This window comes from Bos taurus, chromosome 5, assembly GCF_002263795.3.
Source record: "Bos taurus isolate L1 Dominette 01449 registration number 42190680 breed Hereford chromosome 5, ARS-UCD2.0, whole genome shotgun sequence".
Lineage (NCBI taxonomy): Eukaryota > Metazoa > Chordata > Mammalia > Artiodactyla > Bovidae > Bos > Bos taurus.
In genome coordinates this window covers 109,018,562-109,037,360 of record NC_037332.1, presented here as the reverse complement: position 1 = coordinate 109,037,360, position 18,799 = coordinate 109,018,562, and the positions used below count along the sequence as shown (strand labels likewise).

Sequence of the window (18,799 nt, the reverse complement as noted above, 5' to 3'; positions counted from 1 at the left end):
AAACCAGGACCACCACCACCAATTGTTCCTCAAGTCTTACTCTGGGTGTTTCCAACAGCGCTAGTTCTGAACCATCTGTAGCCCACAAAACTCAAGCTAGGGCTGAAATCATTATGTTCAATTTCTTCCCTGGACTTCTGTGCTGATGCGTAAGCCACAACTTTTTCTTTTTTAAAATTATTATTGAAGAGGTAATAATTGTTACCTGTAATAACAGAGAATGCCTGTAAGATGCACAGATACAGAAAGAGGAATCAGGTGTCTGCAAAGGGAAAACGCACATTACACTAGCAAGAAACATCAATTATTCCAAGTCAGGTGAAACTAAGTCAGGAATGTTTTTCTTTTCAGTAGAAAGAATACCTAAGAATTTTCTACATAAATATCTTTATTCTGTAGAAATTACACAAGTGGTCTTGACGTGGAGAGAAAAAGATGATGGCAGACTGCCATCCAAATGCAAAGTGTTAGTCACTCAGTCATGTCCGACTCCTTGCGACCTCATGGACTGTAGCCCACCAGGCTCCTCTGTCCATGGGATTTTCCAGGCAAGAATACTAGAATGGATTGCCATGACCTGCTCCAGGGTGTCTTCCTGACCCAGAGATCAAACCCAGGTCTCCTGCACTGCAGGCAGACTCTTTACTGTCTGAGCCACCAGAGAAGGACATACATATGTATGCCATACATACAAAATCATCATTAAACACAGAAACCAATCTGAGTGAAGTTTTTTACTTTTTAATGGTCCTTAAAACGAGTTTCAATTATCATTTGACTCAGAAATAGAAAGTGCTCTTCCCTAGATAACAGACCTTCTGAAAGTCATTTTTAACTGTTCAAATTCTGAGCCTGACTTTAAAAGAGCTGGCTAACAAATAAGGTAAAAATCTTTCAGAGTAAAAGAGGAGAGATGAGAATTTTTTAAAACTTAACTACTTTTACTGTACACATGATACTGTAGTTAGTCGCCCAAATAGAATTAAACAAAGTTACTTGACTTCTAGATCCTATAACCAGAATGCGCGGTCCACACTGGGTTTGAATGAGCCAGATGCGCTTTCAGAAATGGGGCTGCTGCAGGAATCTCATGGACAAGCCACCCACTGACAGGGAAGCACCTTCGCACCCTCTGCCCCTTCATCCCACCACAGGTCTCTAATCACACCCACTGTGGCAACATCTGTCCCTTGCTGAGAGGTCGTGTGGAGATGCTATTAACAAAGCAAAGCAGACCAAACCTCTCCTCTGCTCAGCTCAACAAGGATCCATGGATGGGGTGGCGGACAGGCAGGGGACAGGTGAACACACGCCTGGCAGGCGGAATTACTTCCTTCAAAAAAAGTGCTGCATTTTCTACACATCAGACCCACTGAAAAGGCAGAGAAAAGCAAGTGCTAACCACACAGTGAGGACAGCATGAACGTGTCCTCCCCTGCACAAAGACATGTTACAGACGACAAGCGTCTCAGCGACAACAGTAACCTGGTAAACAAACAAGACAGATGCCTCCCGCCCAAAGTCAGTGCAAGGAGAAGAAAAGGCGAAAAGAGATCATCATGCACATCCTAAGACTATATAATTTTTTCCAACGCGTACAACAGGGTATTATTCTTAATAAGGAAAGATATCTAAAGCAATTAACAGCTGTTGCTGTTCAGTTGCTAAGTCTTGTGTGACTTTGTGACCACCAAAAAAATACAACATGAGTACAAAATTCACAGAAGGTAAATAAAACACATCCATGATCCTAAGAAAAAACAAAATAGAATATGCACTCACAGCACTGTAAAAGATGAAAAAAGTGGCATGTCTGCAAAGACGTGGTAGCACAGATGGCTCACAGTGCTGGGGCCACAGGTCTTCCAAAGGACAAGTGAGACACGTGTCAGGAGCCCTGGGCAGGGCAGCGACACCGTGGGACTTCATCTCACAGTCAGACAGCCGGACAAGTGTTTCTGAGTACGTTACAGTCAACAGTATTTAAAACATCGAAACACTGTGAATATCCTATAGGTTTAAAATAGGTAAATTACATAACTACCATATAGTCATTAAAATTGTTTTTCTGAGGAATATTTAATGAAATATGAAAAGGCTCATGACATTAAATGAAAAACGGGTCACAAGACGACAGGCAGTATGATCCCAGGTTTCCAATAAACGCACAGAGAAAAGGCCTGAAGCAAACACAGGAAGCTGTACACAGGGAACCTTGTTACTGTGCCTCCTGCACTTTTTACACTCAGTCTCTCCAGTTTTCTACAAGAGTGTAGAAATTATTTAGGACACAGAACAACCCCTTCCCAAATAAGCTGGGGAAATCATCCAGTATTACATGTTCTACAATGATCTAATTTTTATTAACTTTTTTAATAGAGATCACATAGTAGTGGGAGTAAATTCTAAAATTCAAATGTTAAAAGTACCAAGAGGTTGCTATCATGTATAGATTTTACAGTGAGGCATTAAAATTGACTTTAAATAGATTAAGACATTTTGCTAAAATGGAAACAGGAATTTTTTAATTTTTTGTACGAGTATAGCTGATTTACAACGTTGCCTTAGTTTCTGCTGTACAGCAAAGTGAATTAGTTACTGTTGTCGTTTGGTAGCTAAGTCATGTCTGACTCTTTGGGACCCTATGGACTGTAGCCCTCCAAGCTCCTCTGTCCTCCACCATCTCCTGAAGTTTGCTAAAATTCATGTCCATTTAGGTGATGACACTATTCCACCATCTCATCCCCTGATGCTTCCTCCTTTTGACTTCAGTCAGTTATACATATACACATATCCACACTTCAGTCTAGACTCCATTCCTTTATAGGTCATTACAAACCACTGAATAGAGTTCCCTGTGCTATACACTAGGTTCCTATTAACTATATTTTATATATTAAAGCAAAAAATTTAAAACTTAAGAAAATCATAAATGCCAAGGACTGCTGCAAAATCAGAGATTATGCATCGTTTAGAAACACACATAAAGACACTGAGGTGAAATTGACACAAAATGAACAACTGTCAGTGCACAGCTGAGGGGTGCTCAGCATACTCACAGCGCCTGGCAACCACCATCTGGTTGACCACAGAGCACCCTCAACACTGGAGACAAAGCCCTGACCTCCATCCCAGCCACGCCGCACCCTCACGCTCCAGCCCCTGGCGACCATCAAGTGATTCTCTTTCTGTGGATCTATTTATTCTGGACATTTTACACAAATGGAATTATACAATTTTTTGTCTAGTTCAGTTCAGTCACTCAGTCGTGTCCGACCCTTTGTGACCCCATGAATCACAGCATGCCAGGCCTCCCCGTCCATCACCAACTCCCAGAGTTCACTCAAACTCACGTCCATCGAGTCGGTGATGCCATCCAGCCATCTCATCCTCCGTCGTCCCCTTCTTCTCCTGCCCCTAATCCCTCCCAGCATCAGGGTCTTTTCCAATGAGTCAACTCTTCGCATGAGGTGGTTTGTCTAGTTAGTTGTTTTTAAAATACATTAATATTTATACTAAGCACATAAGAAGTAATAACTTACTGGGATGATTTAAGAAAATAGCATTGAAACACATATATCACCATATGTGAAATAGATGACCAGTCCAAGTTCGATGCATGAAACAGGGCACTCAAAGCTGGTGCACCGGGATGACCCAGAGGGATGGGATGGGGAGGGGGTGGGAAGGGGGTTTGGGACAGGGGGACACATGTACACCTGTGGCTGATTCATGTCAATGTATGGCAAAAAACACCACAATACTGTAAAGTAATTAGCCTCCAATTAAAATAAATTAATAAAAATAATAATTTAGTCACCTGATATTAGAGTATCGTGAAAAAGCAAACTTGTAAGCTCAATCGCATACAAATAATTCTATTAAAAAATGAGCCAAGGATCTGAACAGACATTTTTCCAAGAAAGACACACAGATGGTTAGCAGACACATGAAAAGAGGCTCAACATCATTAATCATCAGAGAAATGCAAATCAAAACCTCACACCTGTTAGAATGGCCATGATGGGTATCAACAAAATGACAAGAGATGCCAAGTGCTGACAAGGACATGGCAAAAAGGGAATTCTTGTGCACTGTTGGTGGGAATGTAAACTAGTACAGACACTATGGAAAAAGGGCACAGAGGTTCCTTGAAAAATAAAAAACAGAATTTGATCACATGACCCAGCATTTCTATTCCTGCCTATCTTTCCAAAGAAAGTAAAAGCACTAGCCTGAACAGGAATACAACTCCCAGGGTCACTGAAGCACAACAGCCAAAACTCAGACGTAACCTAATGTCCATCGGTGGATGGAGGAACGGAGAAGAGGCGGCGTATGTACAAGGGTATATTACTCAGTCACAAAAAGGAAAATGCTGCCACACGTGACTACATGGATGACATGAGGGCATTATGCTAAGTGAGATTAAGTCAGAGAAAAGCAAATACTGTATCAACTCACCTACATGTAGAGTCTAAAAACACTGAACTCAAGACACAGACGACAGACAGGGGTGGGCAAAATGAGTGAAGGCAGTCAGCAGTACAGACATCCATTTATAAAATAAATAACTCCTGGGGATGAGATGAGCTTCCCTGATAGCTCAGAATCCACCTATAATGTAGGAAACCCCAGTTCAATTCCTGGGTCGGAAAGATCCCCTGGAGAAGGGATAGGCTACCCGCTCCAGTATTCTTGTGGCTCAACTGGTAAAGAATCTGCCTGCAATGAGGGAGACATGGGTTCAATCCCTGGGTTGGGAAGATCCCCTGGAGAAGGGAAAAGTGATGAGATGCGCAACATGGTGACCACAGTCAATAATACTGTGTTGTATGTAAACAGAGAGTAGATTTTTAAAGTTACTCATCACAAGAAAAAACTCCATGTGAGGTGACAGATATTAACTAGACCTCCTGGTGATCATTTTGCCAGGTATGCAATTATCAAATCATTATGTTGTACACTTGAAACTAACGTTACACACCAATTACACCTCAAACAAAAAAAAAATGTCTGCAATTCCAAGAGCTCAACAACAACAAAACTCAGAGCAGAGTGCCCACAAAGGCTGAGAACAAGAAGCAAGGTCCAGGACCTACCTGTGTAACATGCTCCTGACCACCCCTGCTCACGGGGGCCCTTCTGTCCATTTTAATCCCTGCCTGTCCCCCAACCTGCCTTCTCCAGGCTCCCCCACCTCAGGTTGCTGGCTGCAAACACTACTGCTCAGTGAGACACCACTTTGCCTCACACTTCCTATGCCTATTCTCTTTCACTATAATTAATGTTTTATAAATTCAGTAGTTCCCATTTGATGTGAATTCTCAAACAGTATCATTTTATATAAATTGCATCATACACATTTAGGAAAAAACATGTATGAAATGCACCAAGAGTGTTTTAAATTTCCATGCAACTTTCTAGGCAGTGTGCTACCCCATGGAAGGGACAAGACTGATGACCTGAAGTTACTTTCGGCAGGCAGTCTTTTAAACTGTCAACAGTTTAATTGTTCAAACTTCAATGGTTTAAAGAACCAGTAAAGTTAATTAAAAAAATGCATATATATATGTTAATAGCAGTTAAAAAAATATCTTCACTATTTGCACTGCAACATTTTTTCTTCCAAAGGGGGTATGAAACAGTGCTTAGAAATCCTCAACAATACAAACAGAATCTGGCTGAAGCTCAGCCCAGAACTCCCCATCCACCCACCCCCACCCCCATCAACTCCAGCAGCACAAGGAGGACCTGAACTCCCTGGCCACAGGTGTGCCCAGAGCCTCCTGACAAAAAAAAAGCACTGGAACAGAGTTTCAGAGGTCAGCACAGTGACCCTTTGCTGGTATTTCCCCCGGAGTCATAATCAAGACTTTCTGGGGCAAGAAGACTGGACTCCTGGGAGACCAGAAAACCTGCCAATAAGGCTTTAAAGACCTAAAGATTTTTTCGGCTATTTAAACAGAAGCACAAAATCATGCCACACCAGAGGCTTTCTTCAACATACTCAGTACTGTAACAGACATCAAGAACCTCTTCAATATCAAGAAGAGCGGAATAAACAAACAACACTGCAAGGAAGAGTCAAACCTTGAGTGTTTAAAGCTAAGCTTTTGCTGGCAGCCAATGAAGAACCTTCCTGTGTGTCTGTATTCAGGTTACTGTGCAAGCTGAGATGTAAAACAGGACATTTAGGGCTCAGCCTAGGGCAGTGAGCAGAGATGGGAACGAGCTTTCAAACTATCCAGGTAAACAGACAGCGGGAGCCCATCCAGGCCAATGAGGCAGAAAACCAGTTGAGAACTATGGCTGGACAGCTGACTGAGGCCACTCCAAAGCCAGGGACCCAAAGGAAGAGGAGACCTGGGAGATCAGGCAGTTAGGCAGAAGAGAACCCTGCACGGGACCGAAGAGACTTGTTCGTATACCTCCAACACCAGTGTATTTACGAGCTGAAGAAAAAAAGAGGATGAGTCCAAATACATTGTAAACACAGAAATTCATGAAGGAGCATTTCCCTCTTCAGGGCTCAAGCCAGACAGACAACCGGCTGTGACATCAATGACTACAAGGCCGGGGGGTCCACACTGGCACAGGCCATCAGACACAGCCTGCAGAAGTGTTTTCTGACCACGCACTGCCTCAAAAGCCAGTGGAACATCTGTGCTAGGAGTCAAGGGGCTGAAAACCAGAGCAAGTCTGGAGTAGAGGAGGGTGCCCCTCACTCCTGCCCCACACTCTCCTAGTTAAACACCCTCAGCTTCCCCTCTCCCGTGCAGTCCAGGTCTCTCAGACCTCGTAGCAAATGGAAACAGCCGTTTAAACTCAGTGACTGCTCTAAACTACTTGACAGACAGACCAGAGGGCTCCAGCGTGGGCTCCCAGCAGGCTCCGCTCCTCCTTGCAATCTTGCTGGTGCACTTCATGGAACTGGCATTTACATCACTGAGCAAGGAGTGAATTTAAATTCATCCAGAATGGGGCTCTAAGATACCTGTATGTCAATGGTAGCCAAGCCAATTCTTTCTTCATTTTATAACTATTTGGAAATTATCATTTCTTAAAGTTTTAGTGAATAAATCTGAATAGTTCTGGAGCCTCTGATGGGATCCCTGTGTGAAAACTCCCCTAATTACTGGTCTGCTAAGCTTCTTTGCTGCATAATGCCGATTCTGATTTTTGTGCATAATCACCCCATTTAACTAAAGCTTGCATATTTAAAGTACTGGACAACTTTCAAAATATCAAATCTATTATTCGATCCTTTAGTTTCTAATGTCTTGAAAATTGCACTTAAGATTTAAGTTCCTCTCTCGCAAAGAATCAACTCCTGATATTTTCTGTATCAAAACCACTTGTTTTATGCTTGTAAATTTTTCCCCTTAACTCCCTAATCTAAAGTCTTTTCAGTTAAAAAGGCAGAAATTACAAAAGAGTTTAAGCAGGTTAGGTACATGCCTTACAGATGATTCAAGGTGCTGCCATTAATCATACAATCTCTATTTAGTTACTCTAAGAAAACTAGATTCCATATCTCGAGTCCTGGACAAAAATGGTCACAGTGGGCTGTGGACGACAAGATCCAAGAGGAATCATCATTACCAGGACAAAGGACACGAATGAGGAGACGCTCAATGAAAACGCAATTCCTGAAGCCCTGAAGTCAGACCTTCTACGATTCACCCCAAAGCACTGATCTGCTCAATAGTTACACATATCACCGAACGCACAGCGTATCACTGTCACTGTATCTGTGCTGCAGCAGGAACTCGTAACACTTTCTCCCCAGGTTTCAGGGCAGCACTGGCATTCTTATGTTTTCTGTTAACAACCATTAAGAATCTGAAGCATCAATTTTATCGAAACTGGATGGTTATCAGGCATTGACCACAGAACAGGCACGCCACAGAGTCACCTGGAGGTTACGGTGACAAGGAAGATGTGGCTCATGACCTGGAGCTGCCTCCACAACTCCAGATGAAACTTAGGATGAGCAGACACCTTGTGGGGGAAACCTCAGGCTAAGACAGTCCAGGGAGAGCACACAGAAACAACTCCAGAAGGGCTTCTGAGAGCCTCGGAACAGGGAAAAGCAGACGGGATGCACGGGAAGAGGCCAGGACTGGAGTGCCGGGAGGTTAGAGGAGGAACTGAGGGAGCAAGAAGGACAACCCTCAGACAGGTCTGAACTCTGAGAGGGAGACCACCAGATGAGTTTTCTAAAAGGGGGAAAGCAGCAGCATCATATGCACAAGGAGAGGTATGCAAAGAGCGCTCTGCCGAGACACACCTGGGGTCCAGGAACCATGAGGGTGGGGAGCATGAGGGCTAAACCCCAGGACCCACAGTAAGCAAAGTGGAGGCTCGAGGTCCTACTCTTGGGGCCCGGAGGAAAGCAGGCCTGCTCAGCAGAGCGAGGGGCCGAGCATGTCTCTGAGGAAGGCACCCTGCCCAGAGCAGCTTCACACTACGTGGGCCCGTGTGCGCACCTTCTGGGCGATCATGCTGCAGATCTCAGGCAGGAAGTCCTCGCTGAGCAGTTTGTAGAGCTGGCGCTCTCGTACAGAGGTCCTCTCCCGGAAACTCTCGGTGACCTGTCTCCACTCCTGCTCAGTCTGGCACAGGAGCCACCAGGAGCCTTGCCCTGGTCCCTGGGACCCTAGAAGAGAAAGTCATGGTCAGGAAATAGGCCCCATGGATCTCCTTCTCCTCTCTGCCCTCAGGTTCACTGGCACCCTGGGTTACCCTTTAAGGCTGATAATGTATACTTCAGATGTTCTGGCTACTCTCCTGTTCACAACTAAGAGCTATGAAGGCAATACAAACACACCTGTGGTGACCTTCAGACTCTAATAACCTAGAAATGTTCTGATGCATCTGCTTTTCTACATAAATGTCTTTGAGCTTCAGGAGTGTTCCTTGTTACATTGAGATACTGTAAATTGCTTTTTCTCCTCAAATGTTTGTATTGTATTACAGATTGCATAAAAAGTCTACATAAGAACACAGTACACATCCTTATGTTGTAAAGTATTTCACGTTAAAAGAAGGCTCTTGACAAGCTTTGCATTCATCCCAATGTTAGGAGCCTATTACACTGGGCCTGGGAAGCGGCTCAAGTGAAGTGACCTGGTCCTGATCTCGAGGGATTTTAAGGAGAGATGGACACAGGGAGACAATGTGTGAGGGGCAAGGAGGCTGGTGGGAAGACTACTGCAACGGTCCCAGCAGTCTGCACCAGACTCTGAAAGGTGACGTAAGCCCTCCAACCCCTACGAAGGCCGTTACCGTTTCTTGTCTGCAACTCAGATGCTGAGGAGTTCTCTTCCTGCTTGTCACTAGAACAAAGGAAAGGGGTCACCATTAAAACAAAAACACGGCCAAAATTTTCTGTGCTTCCCTAGAAGGAAGGAACACTGGCTTCCTATTAATACCAGAAGTGTTTGTGTGTGTGTTCGCATGTAATGCACATTGGCTTACTATTAATACTAGGAGAGAGAAAATGTGTGTGCGTATAAGGCACAATGCCTTACTATTAGTATCAGAAAAGAGAGAGTGTGTGTGTATAAGGCACAGCGGCTTACTATTAACACCAGGAGAGAATGTGTGTGTGTCTCTGACACGTCAGCAGAGCAAGGTCAGGAACATGGAGGCGGGCAAGTTGGCACAGAGAGGGGGAGGACAACACACAGGAATACGGCACCACTGCCCAGGAATGGAGGAGCTCAGTGTCGACACTGAAAGGCCAAGGAAAGGGCTTGCTACCCGACCGAGGGCTGCACTGAGCAGAAGACTGTTGAACTGACCCCAACAGCAGGTTGAAATGAGCAACACAGGTTCTGAGGTTGCCCACCCCTGCTCAAGGCATGCCGCCTTGACCTCAGCAAAGTCAACGAAATTCCCTGGAAAACGGGACCGTTAATGATATGAGATACAAACACACTCAGCGTTACGTGACCAATAGTGCTGTCTCCCTAGACCATGAAGGGCATGCTCTGGATGTTCTAGCCCTGTACAGCCTCCTGGAAGAATGGCAATGCCCCGCATCGTTGCTGCCGACAAAGGCAGCCACAGGCCGCACTCACCCACTAGGCTGAAGTGTGGCTGGTGTGACTGAGGAACTGAACTTTAAACTTTATTTATTAAAAAAAAAAAAAACATTAAAAATTATTTTAGGGACTGAACTTTCTCTTCCTTTATTTTCCCCCTTCTACATATATCTGTGTTTCTTTTTCATCATTCTTTAAAAAAAAAAACAACTTTTAACTGAGGTATAGTTTCAGGTGTACAACAAACGCAGTGAGCACAATTTTTAAAGATTACACTCCATATACAGTTATTATAAAACACTGGCACATCTCTGTGACATACTCATTTCTACCTCTGTCCCCTAGCTCACCCCTCCCCCTTCTGTTTCCCCACTGCTCATTCCTAGTTTGTTCTCTGTATCTGCTTTGTTACATTCACTAGTTTTACTTTTTAGATTTCACAAAATTTTATTTAATTTAAAAATACTTCAATACTGCACTGGATTCAGAACGCTACAGAATAAAGTCACCAGCAGAGGGCAGCACAGGAGCACTGGGCTTGTGACGTGAGGACACTCCTCTGTGGCTCTCTGATTCTGGGGCTCAAGGGAACCAAAGATGAATGTACAGAACAGCTTGCTGGATTTACATGGACGTGTAGGCTGCTAACAAAACCCAGAAACTGATGTCTTGTGTATAAAACACAATGACAGGACTATTTCTCACAAATTCTGGTGGGAGGAAAGCTTGCATTCTATGGTCAAAATTTCAGAAAAGTTAAGTGGAACACTGATTTTAAAACAAAAAAACCAAATTCTGATTGACTGATTCATAATCAGATCCCTAAAAACATTTATTAGCAGTTAATAAGCAACACAGTGAAATCTGGTCCACTTCAGGCATTTAGCTTCTTATTTAAGCAGTTCTAACAATAAGGAATGATACTAAAGCTGAAACTCCAGTACTTTGGCCACCTCATGCGAAGAGTTGACTCACTGGAAAAGACTCTGATGCTGGGAGGGATTGGGGGCAGGAGGAGAGGGGGACGACAGAGGATGAGATGGCTGGATGCCATCACTGACTCGATGGACGTAGGTCTGAGTGAACTCCGGGAGTTGGTGATGGACAGGGAGGCCTGGCATGCTGCGATTCATGGGGTCGCAAAGAGTCGGACACGACTGAGCAACTGAAGTGAACTGAACAATAAACCAGAGAACAAGAAAGCAGTTTGCCCTGTGTTATTAGAATTTTTAAGACTGTGACTTAACTTCCGTAAGTGAATAATTATATATCTGATCCTTAAGTAAAAGGTATCAAAGTATTTTTACACAGTACAGGTCAGACCCTCAAAACTCTTATATTGAGATTCACATGGTGGATATTCCCAAAAGACAACGACATACTAAAATAAAATTTCCTGGGACTTCCCTAATGGTCCAGTGCTCAAGATTCTGAGCTTCCACTGCAGGAGATCCCTGGTTGGGAAACTAAAATCCTGCCTGCATGAAGCACACTGTGGCCAAACAATTAAAATTTTCCCAAAATATAACAATCTTTTTCTTTGCTAAAATTAAATACCAAATAAACACTTAAAAATGTTTAAGGTCTCATCTTAACAAAATGAGTTCTGGACACAATAAAGCACAGTTAACTACTGAAGTCTTCTTACCAGGAAAGAACTCCTAGACTCACAGTATTAACTCACTCCACCTCCTGTGTAGAAATCGGGGGCAAAGGGATCTGAAGGGCACTTCCTGTGAGCAGGTGCCTTCCACTGCCAGAGCCCCCACTGCCCAGGGGGAGGGCTCCCAGACAGCTGGTAACTTGAGAGGGGCCGGGGCCGGGAACCCCAAGGACTCCAGTGCACACCCACGTCCTCCCCGAGACACAGAGAGCAAGCACAGAGCGAGCCCTTCCAGCATAAGGGTTTGGGTTAGGGACCTTCACACACTAAGATTTTCTCACCTCATGAAAGTTTCCTCCTGTAGTTTTTTCCGTTTTGGGGGTCTTCCTCTTCTTTTACCTGTTTTCCCAGGAACACTTGAGACATTTTTTTGTCCTTCACTTTCCCTAAGAAATAGTACATTAAACAGAAATGTCAGTCGTCTGGCCACAAGGTTACTAAATAGGACAAAGGCAGCAGTTACAGGGACAGGACAGGGCAACCTCACGTCTTCCGTTATTATTAATAAAACGTGGAACCAAGGAAATGGACGTCTCCCACACGAACATCTGGGCTGGTAAAGAATCTACCTGCAATGCGGGAGACTGGGTTTGATCCCTGGGTTGGGAAGGGAAAGGCTACCCACTCCAGTATCCTGGTCTGGAGAATTCCATGGACTGTACAGTCCATGGGGCCACAGAGACATGACTAAGAGACTTTCACTTTTCAGGCTTCCCTAACAGCAAAAGGCCCAGCAACCTGAAGTGCGGGGAAGATGGCAGCACAGCTCGGGGACGCTGCCCGAGGCCTCTTTCTTGCCAAGACCCCAGGTAGGATGGGGTTCTCCAGAACCCACTCTGCCACAGGGAAGGCCCAGGGCGCACTGGTGCTGCCAAGAACTGGCCCCAACATCAGCCCAGGGAGCAGGGTTGGAGAGCGAGTCCTCTGTGCTTCTGTGTGGTGCGCCTCCTCGCAGGCATGCTGCGACATGAGCTCCCTCCTCCACAAGAGAAGCTAAACTGTGCAGGGGAATTCGGAGGCACTGGGCGTTAACGACGGTGGCGACGGCAACACGACCTCCAGGAAGGTACCTGCTCAGAGCGAGCTCTCCATGGGAACCCCCTTGTGCCGGGTCCTCCTTGTACATTCGCGTTCCGTAAAAATACCAGTAGAGGGCCCCCGAGCTGTCCTCGCCCAGCGGCTCCACGCGGAGACTGTCTGCATCCAGGCCCTGCGCAGGTCAGGGAAAGAGGTTTGGGCAACAACAGAAAATGGAAACAAGGATTTGAAATATATTCTCACAGATCCCTCACATTACAATGGCCAAACACCTGGGGTAATTCTCATTCTGGGTCCAGACATATCGGACCAGGATAAGGCTCCTGCTCCAAGAATAGGATGTGGAAATATTTTAAACCCTCCCCATCACTGCCCCCGTGTTGCCAAAAACAGAGAAAGCCACAAGAATTCTGATGAACTTGTGACACATCTGGCTTGGAACCACACGAGGAGAGACAAGCCCCACAGGAGAGTCAGTGCTGTGGCAGCCTCAACCCACACGATGCTGGGCCACCAGCCGGCCCAGCCCAGCGCTCCCCACTGACCAGCATCACCTCACTGCCGCCCCTGGTGACTGAGACCAAGGCCTTGGTGAAGGCTGGGCTGAGCTGGGCTACAGATCTCACCACAGTTCCCACCCAAGCCCACAGGCACCCCCGACCTCCCAGTGAGGGCAGGATCAGGTGAGGGAGAGGTGGCCAGAGCCCCGTCCAGCACACTTCTGCCACGTGCATGCAGCGTGTGGTGGGAATGGGGTCAAGTCCTTGGGAGGTGTCATAAATCTTAATTATGCCAAGTCAAATTTCAGATCTCAGGAAATAACATTCAGTGACTAATGTAACCCTAATTCTGGCTGATGACAGAGCGGACGGGAGCCTACGACTGTTCCCATGGCAGCAGGGACCCGGGATATGGAAAAGGGAATACACCAAAGCGGCCAGCACAACCCAGAGCCGGCTTCCCTGAACCGCAGCTCCAGGGAGGATGCCTGTCAGTCACGCACCTTGAGGAGGTCGAAGACGTCGTCTGCGTCCAGCCGGTAGTCACAAAGGCGGTGGAGAATCTCCACTCGGGTGCGCAGGGGCAGGTCCTGGAAGCTGGCCTCCCGCAGAGGGTTGGGCTTCCCCTCCTCCAGCTCCCAGCGGTAGTTGATGATGTCCTCCAGGTAGCTGTGGAAGGTCTGAGGCCTAGCCAGTGGCCCAGACACAAAGGTGTGTGAATACCACACAGAGTATTGGGGGGTGGGGGCAGGGGGCACTGGGGGCTGATACATCTTCAACAGTAGCAGAACTGAAAGCCCCTGGAAGGGCCTGCGAGGCCCTTGAGGAAACGCTTGTTACTGCACCATCTCCTTGGAGCTGACAGTGTCAAGTCCCAAAGATTACCAATATTTAAGAAAGCTTCTCACAGAAGGGGTTGTTCTGCACGTTCAGCCACACGCAGCACATTGTGCGGCAGCGGCTGCACGTGTGTAGCGGCAGACACCGAAAGAGGCCGTGTCGACTGTCACCTGTACAGGCAGACGCTATGGAGCTCAAGAGGCATTCAGTTTACATAGGCAGACTCTACAGACCTCAGGGGGCATTTAGTTCAAAGTCAGGTCCGTGACTTAAGAGGGCAAACAGCAAAGAAGGCTAGGGTCTGCCTGGTTTAATCCATTCATGTTTCATGTTCTGATGCAAAGGTAGAAAACCTCCTCCAGAACACAAGCATGAACAAGCAAAAACACAGAACACATTCATGTGCTATTACATGTAACCCTGTAGGCATGATACAAAATACTATCTTCTAAACTTGAGAGGTTTTTCTGTAGGAAACATTTAAAACAGTTCAATGACAACTTAAATTTCTGACTAGTACCTAAATGTGCCTTGTATATAACAGTGTGCTATGCATGCCCGCGTGCTTAGCCATGTCTGACTCTTTGCAACCCTATGGACTATAGCCTGCCAGGCTTCTCTGTCTATGGGATTCTCCAGGCAAAAATACTGGAGCGGTTGCCAAGTTTCCTTCTCCAGGGATCTTCCTGACTCAGGGACTGAACCTGCATCTCCTGTGTTTCCTGCACTGCAGGTGGGTTCTTTCCCCACTGAGCCATCAGGAAAGCCCCGGTATGTAACAAAGTGATGTTTCATTGTTAGATAGTTACGCTGTATCTCAACTATTAACGAATCTGGATACAATTTCACCTAATGCTTGATTTAAAAACATTTTTCTCACTAAAGGACAGCTCCAAAGGAATTATGTAGGTCAATATTTTTAAAAGAGGCAGTTACCATGTTATTTTATAATCTATGGTAGTTACAGCTGTAGAAAAAGTCAGAAGAAATACTCTTAGAAAAAATCAAAGGGCCTTAGGCAACTAAGAAATGAAACATTTTGCTCTTTCAAAGACAGAGGAACTTCATTTCCGTCCCACTGATACCTCAAACTAGCATAGAGTGAATGTGGGTAGCTCATCGAAATCCATCATGACACCTGGGAACAGGGCTCTCAGCCCAGGGATCCGAGGGAGCCCTGCCTGCAGCACCTGCCGCTCTTACAAACTGAGGCCACCAGTGCAGGGCGCTTGTTCTGGATGGTTATCATCAATCCTTTCAATAGAGCAAAAAGACTGAAGCACATGGTCCATGTCCATGTTCCTTCTTGTCTGAAAGAAGTTCTAAATGCTAATTCCCCTTCCCCTCTCCTTAAAATAGCTTGCAAGAGAGAGATATAACTATCTCTCCACACTCCAGGGTGAGCATCTCAGAACCCCAGCAGAGAACTGCTCGTTTTGCTTTCCGCAGAACAAGCTTCCACCAGGAGACCCACGTGACGTGGGAGGTGTGGCCAAGCAGGGAAACAACCTTCCTGAGATCACCTGAGTAAAAGGAAGACTGCTGTGTCAGTTCTGAGACGTGAAAGGGTATCTGCAGTCCACGTGCAGGCAGCAGTGAGGACCTGGCATCCCAGTGCCATGTAGAGACGAAACAGAAAAATTCAGTTCAGTTCAGTCACTCAGTCATGTCCGACTCTGCAACCCCATGGACTGCAGCACGCTAGGCTTCCCTGTCCATCACCAACTCCTAGAGTTTACTCAAACTCATCTCCATTGAGTCGGTGATGCCATCCAACCATCTCATCCTCTGTCATCCCCTTCTCTTCCTGCCTGCAATCTTACCCGTCATCAGGGTCTTTTAAAATGAGTCAGTTCTTCGCATCAGGTGGCCAAAGTATTGGAGTTTCAATTTCAGCATCAGTCCTTCCAATGAATATTCAGGGCTGATTTCCTTTAGGATGGACTGGCTAGATCTCTTTGCTGTCCTACACTACAGTTCAAAAGCATCAATTCTTCAGTGTTCAGCTTTCTTTATGGTCCAACTCTCACATCCACAAATAGAGAGACTAACTTTTGGTAATTGCTAAAAGGCCCCACAAGAACATTTGAAAAGTACTTATTCATAAAGATCATAAAACAATTCAGCCCAAAACCACTAAACCAATGCCTCTTTTGTAGGACTATATGGTACCTGCCATGTCTTGAAATCAATTAAGAAATCATGACAAGTAAATCATGACAATTTCAAACTCAAGGAAAATATGACTAAGATATAAAACATTTTAACAGGGAAATACATATATAACAGATTTTGTGTATATGAATGCTTATGTTAGGTAAAAAAGAAGAGTATTAAAAGTCATCTAGAAATGTTTGAAAAGCTACTTGGAAATCTTTGTCTTTAAAAAGATAAAGAACTGTCTTTAGTGGAAACCAGATGGGACCTTAATTAAATATTATTTGTATGAATTGGAAGTCTGGAGTGTCAAGTTTAAGGTGAGAAATGGTACAGTAAGAATTCTAAACAGCTTCTGATAATTAAAGATGCACCCTGCTACCCCAGAATCACTCTCTCTCACACATACATACACATACGCACACATACACACACACACACACACACACAGATACATACATGCACCCACAAAGTCTATAAGAAATAAAGTGAAATACTTAAAAAAGAAACCATTGAAGGACAAAGGAAGGAAAAAAAAAAAAATAAGAAGGAAACAGGTGAAGAGACACTTATTAGTCATTCAGGGAATGCAAATCAAAACCCAATAAGGTACCATGCCACACCCACCAGGAAGGCTAAAATTAGAGAGACAGGTAAGAACAAGTGCTAACTGCTTATTAACTCCGAGAAAGGGGAATGCTCGTACACTTAGTGGGAATATGAAACGATGCAGTTGCTTTGCAAATATTTGGCGAGTTGCTCAAAACTTAAACGGAATTACCATATGACCCAACCATTCCACTCTTGGGTACATAGGCAAGAGAAATGAAACTTACATCCACACAAAAGCAAGTACACTGATGTTCATACAGCAGCACGCTTCATAATGGTCAAAAACTGAAACAGCACCATGTCCATGAGTTAAGAGAGAAATAAAACATACAACAGAGTATTTTCTGACCATAAAATGAATGAGTCCTTGATTCATGATACAATGTGTTTGAAAACATGCTAAATAAAACGAGCCTAATACCTACATGTATGTATTCCACCTACAGAAGCACCTAGAATAGTAAATGAACAACGTGCACAGAAAGCCCATTAGTTAGTGGGACTGGTGACTGCAGGGAGTGAGGAGCAACAGCTCATGGGTGTGAGGTGTCTCATGAGGCTGATAAAACGTTCTGGAATTCAACAGTAGTGATGACTATACAATCCGTGAAATATTCTGAACACCCGCCCATGAGGTAGGCATTGAAAAACCCCAGAGACACAAGTGGAAAACCAACCATACCAATAATTATACTAAATGTAAGTGAATTAACAGTCAAACACTACTTAGTAGTAAATTTATAGCTTTGAAATGCCTATATTGAAAAGAAAAAAGGCTCATAACCAGTACTATAACTTAAGAAGAAAAAGAAGGGTAGGCCAAAGTAAACAGAAGAAATAATAAAGATAAATCAATAAAACAAAAAAGATTTTAAAAAGAAAACGAACAGTAGGTAAGGTTAAAAGTTGGTTCCTTAGTAAACATTTTAAAAGTTGATAAACCTGTACAAAGAATCAACTTCTAGAGGGAAAGAGAGACAGAACAGACACAACATCGGGAATGAAAATGGAAACACCACTGCAGATCCTACAGATATTAAGAGGATAACAGAATGTTATGAATAGCACTACAGAAATAAATTTAAAAACTGAAACAGACAAATTCCTTGAAAAATGCCAAAATGACTTACCAAAGTCATGGCTTAAGAAACAGACCATCCAGAAGATAGAGGAACCCTCCTACACTGTTGGTGGCGATGTAAATGCGTACAGCCACTATGCAGAACAGTTTGGAGGTTTCTCAAAAAACAGAGAATGGTGCTAGCGTATGATCCAGCAGTCCCATTCCTGGTATATATCCACACAAAACTATAATTCAAAAAGATACATGCACCCCTTATGTTCACAGCAGCACTATTCATAATAGCTAAGACATGGAAGCAACATAGATTTTCATCAACAGATGACTGGATAAAGATGTGGTACATATAAACAGTGGAATGTTACTCAAGCATAAAAAGAATGAAATAACGCCACTTGCAGCAACACAGATGGACCTAGAGATGACCACACTGAGTGAAGAGACAGACACCATACGATATCACTTATATGTGAAATCTAAATATGACACAGACTTACCTATGAAACAAACTCACAGACACAGAAAACAGGTATGTGGTTGCCAAAGAAAGGGGGTGTGGGGGGAGTGATGGATTGGGAGTCTGGGATTAGCAGATGCAAACTGGTATATACAGAATGGATAAACAACAAGGCCTGTTGTACAGCACAGGGAACTATATTCAATATCCTGTGATAAACCACAGAAAAAATGGAAAAGAATATGAAAAAGGATATATATGTATGATTGAATCACTCTGTTGTACAGCTGAAATTAGTGCAATACTATACTTAAATAAATTTTTTTTTAAAAAAGGTGGTGGTCCAGTGGTTAAGATTCTACCTTCCACTGCAGGGGCCGCAGGTGTGATCCCTGATCA

The 18,799-nt window shown here is 44.4% G+C and overlaps 1 protein-coding gene across 2 annotated transcripts in view; it reads right to left on the bottom strand.

The window, feature by feature from the left end:
- The window catches only part of CECR2 (CECR2 histone acetyl-lysine reader), a 117,092-nt gene that overhangs the window by 17,424 nt on the left and 80,869 nt on the right, over positions 1-18,799 (bottom strand). For both annotated transcript variants that reach the window (XR_003034868.2, XM_024992770.2), the window contains exons 3-7: positions 13,757-13,940; positions 12,786-12,925; positions 11,997-12,101; positions 9,292-9,341; positions 8,493-8,662 (exon numbers count right to left, since the gene is read on the bottom strand). Coding sequence is in view for 1 of the 2 variants with exons in the window: in XM_024992770.2 (XP_024848538.1) it covers positions 8,493-8,662; positions 9,292-9,341; positions 11,997-12,101; positions 12,786-12,925; positions 13,757-13,940 (649 nt within the window). In the remaining variant the exon portion in view is untranslated. The remainder of the gene's footprint in view (positions 1-8,492; positions 8,663-9,291; positions 9,342-11,996; positions 12,102-12,785; positions 12,926-13,756; positions 13,941-18,799) is intronic.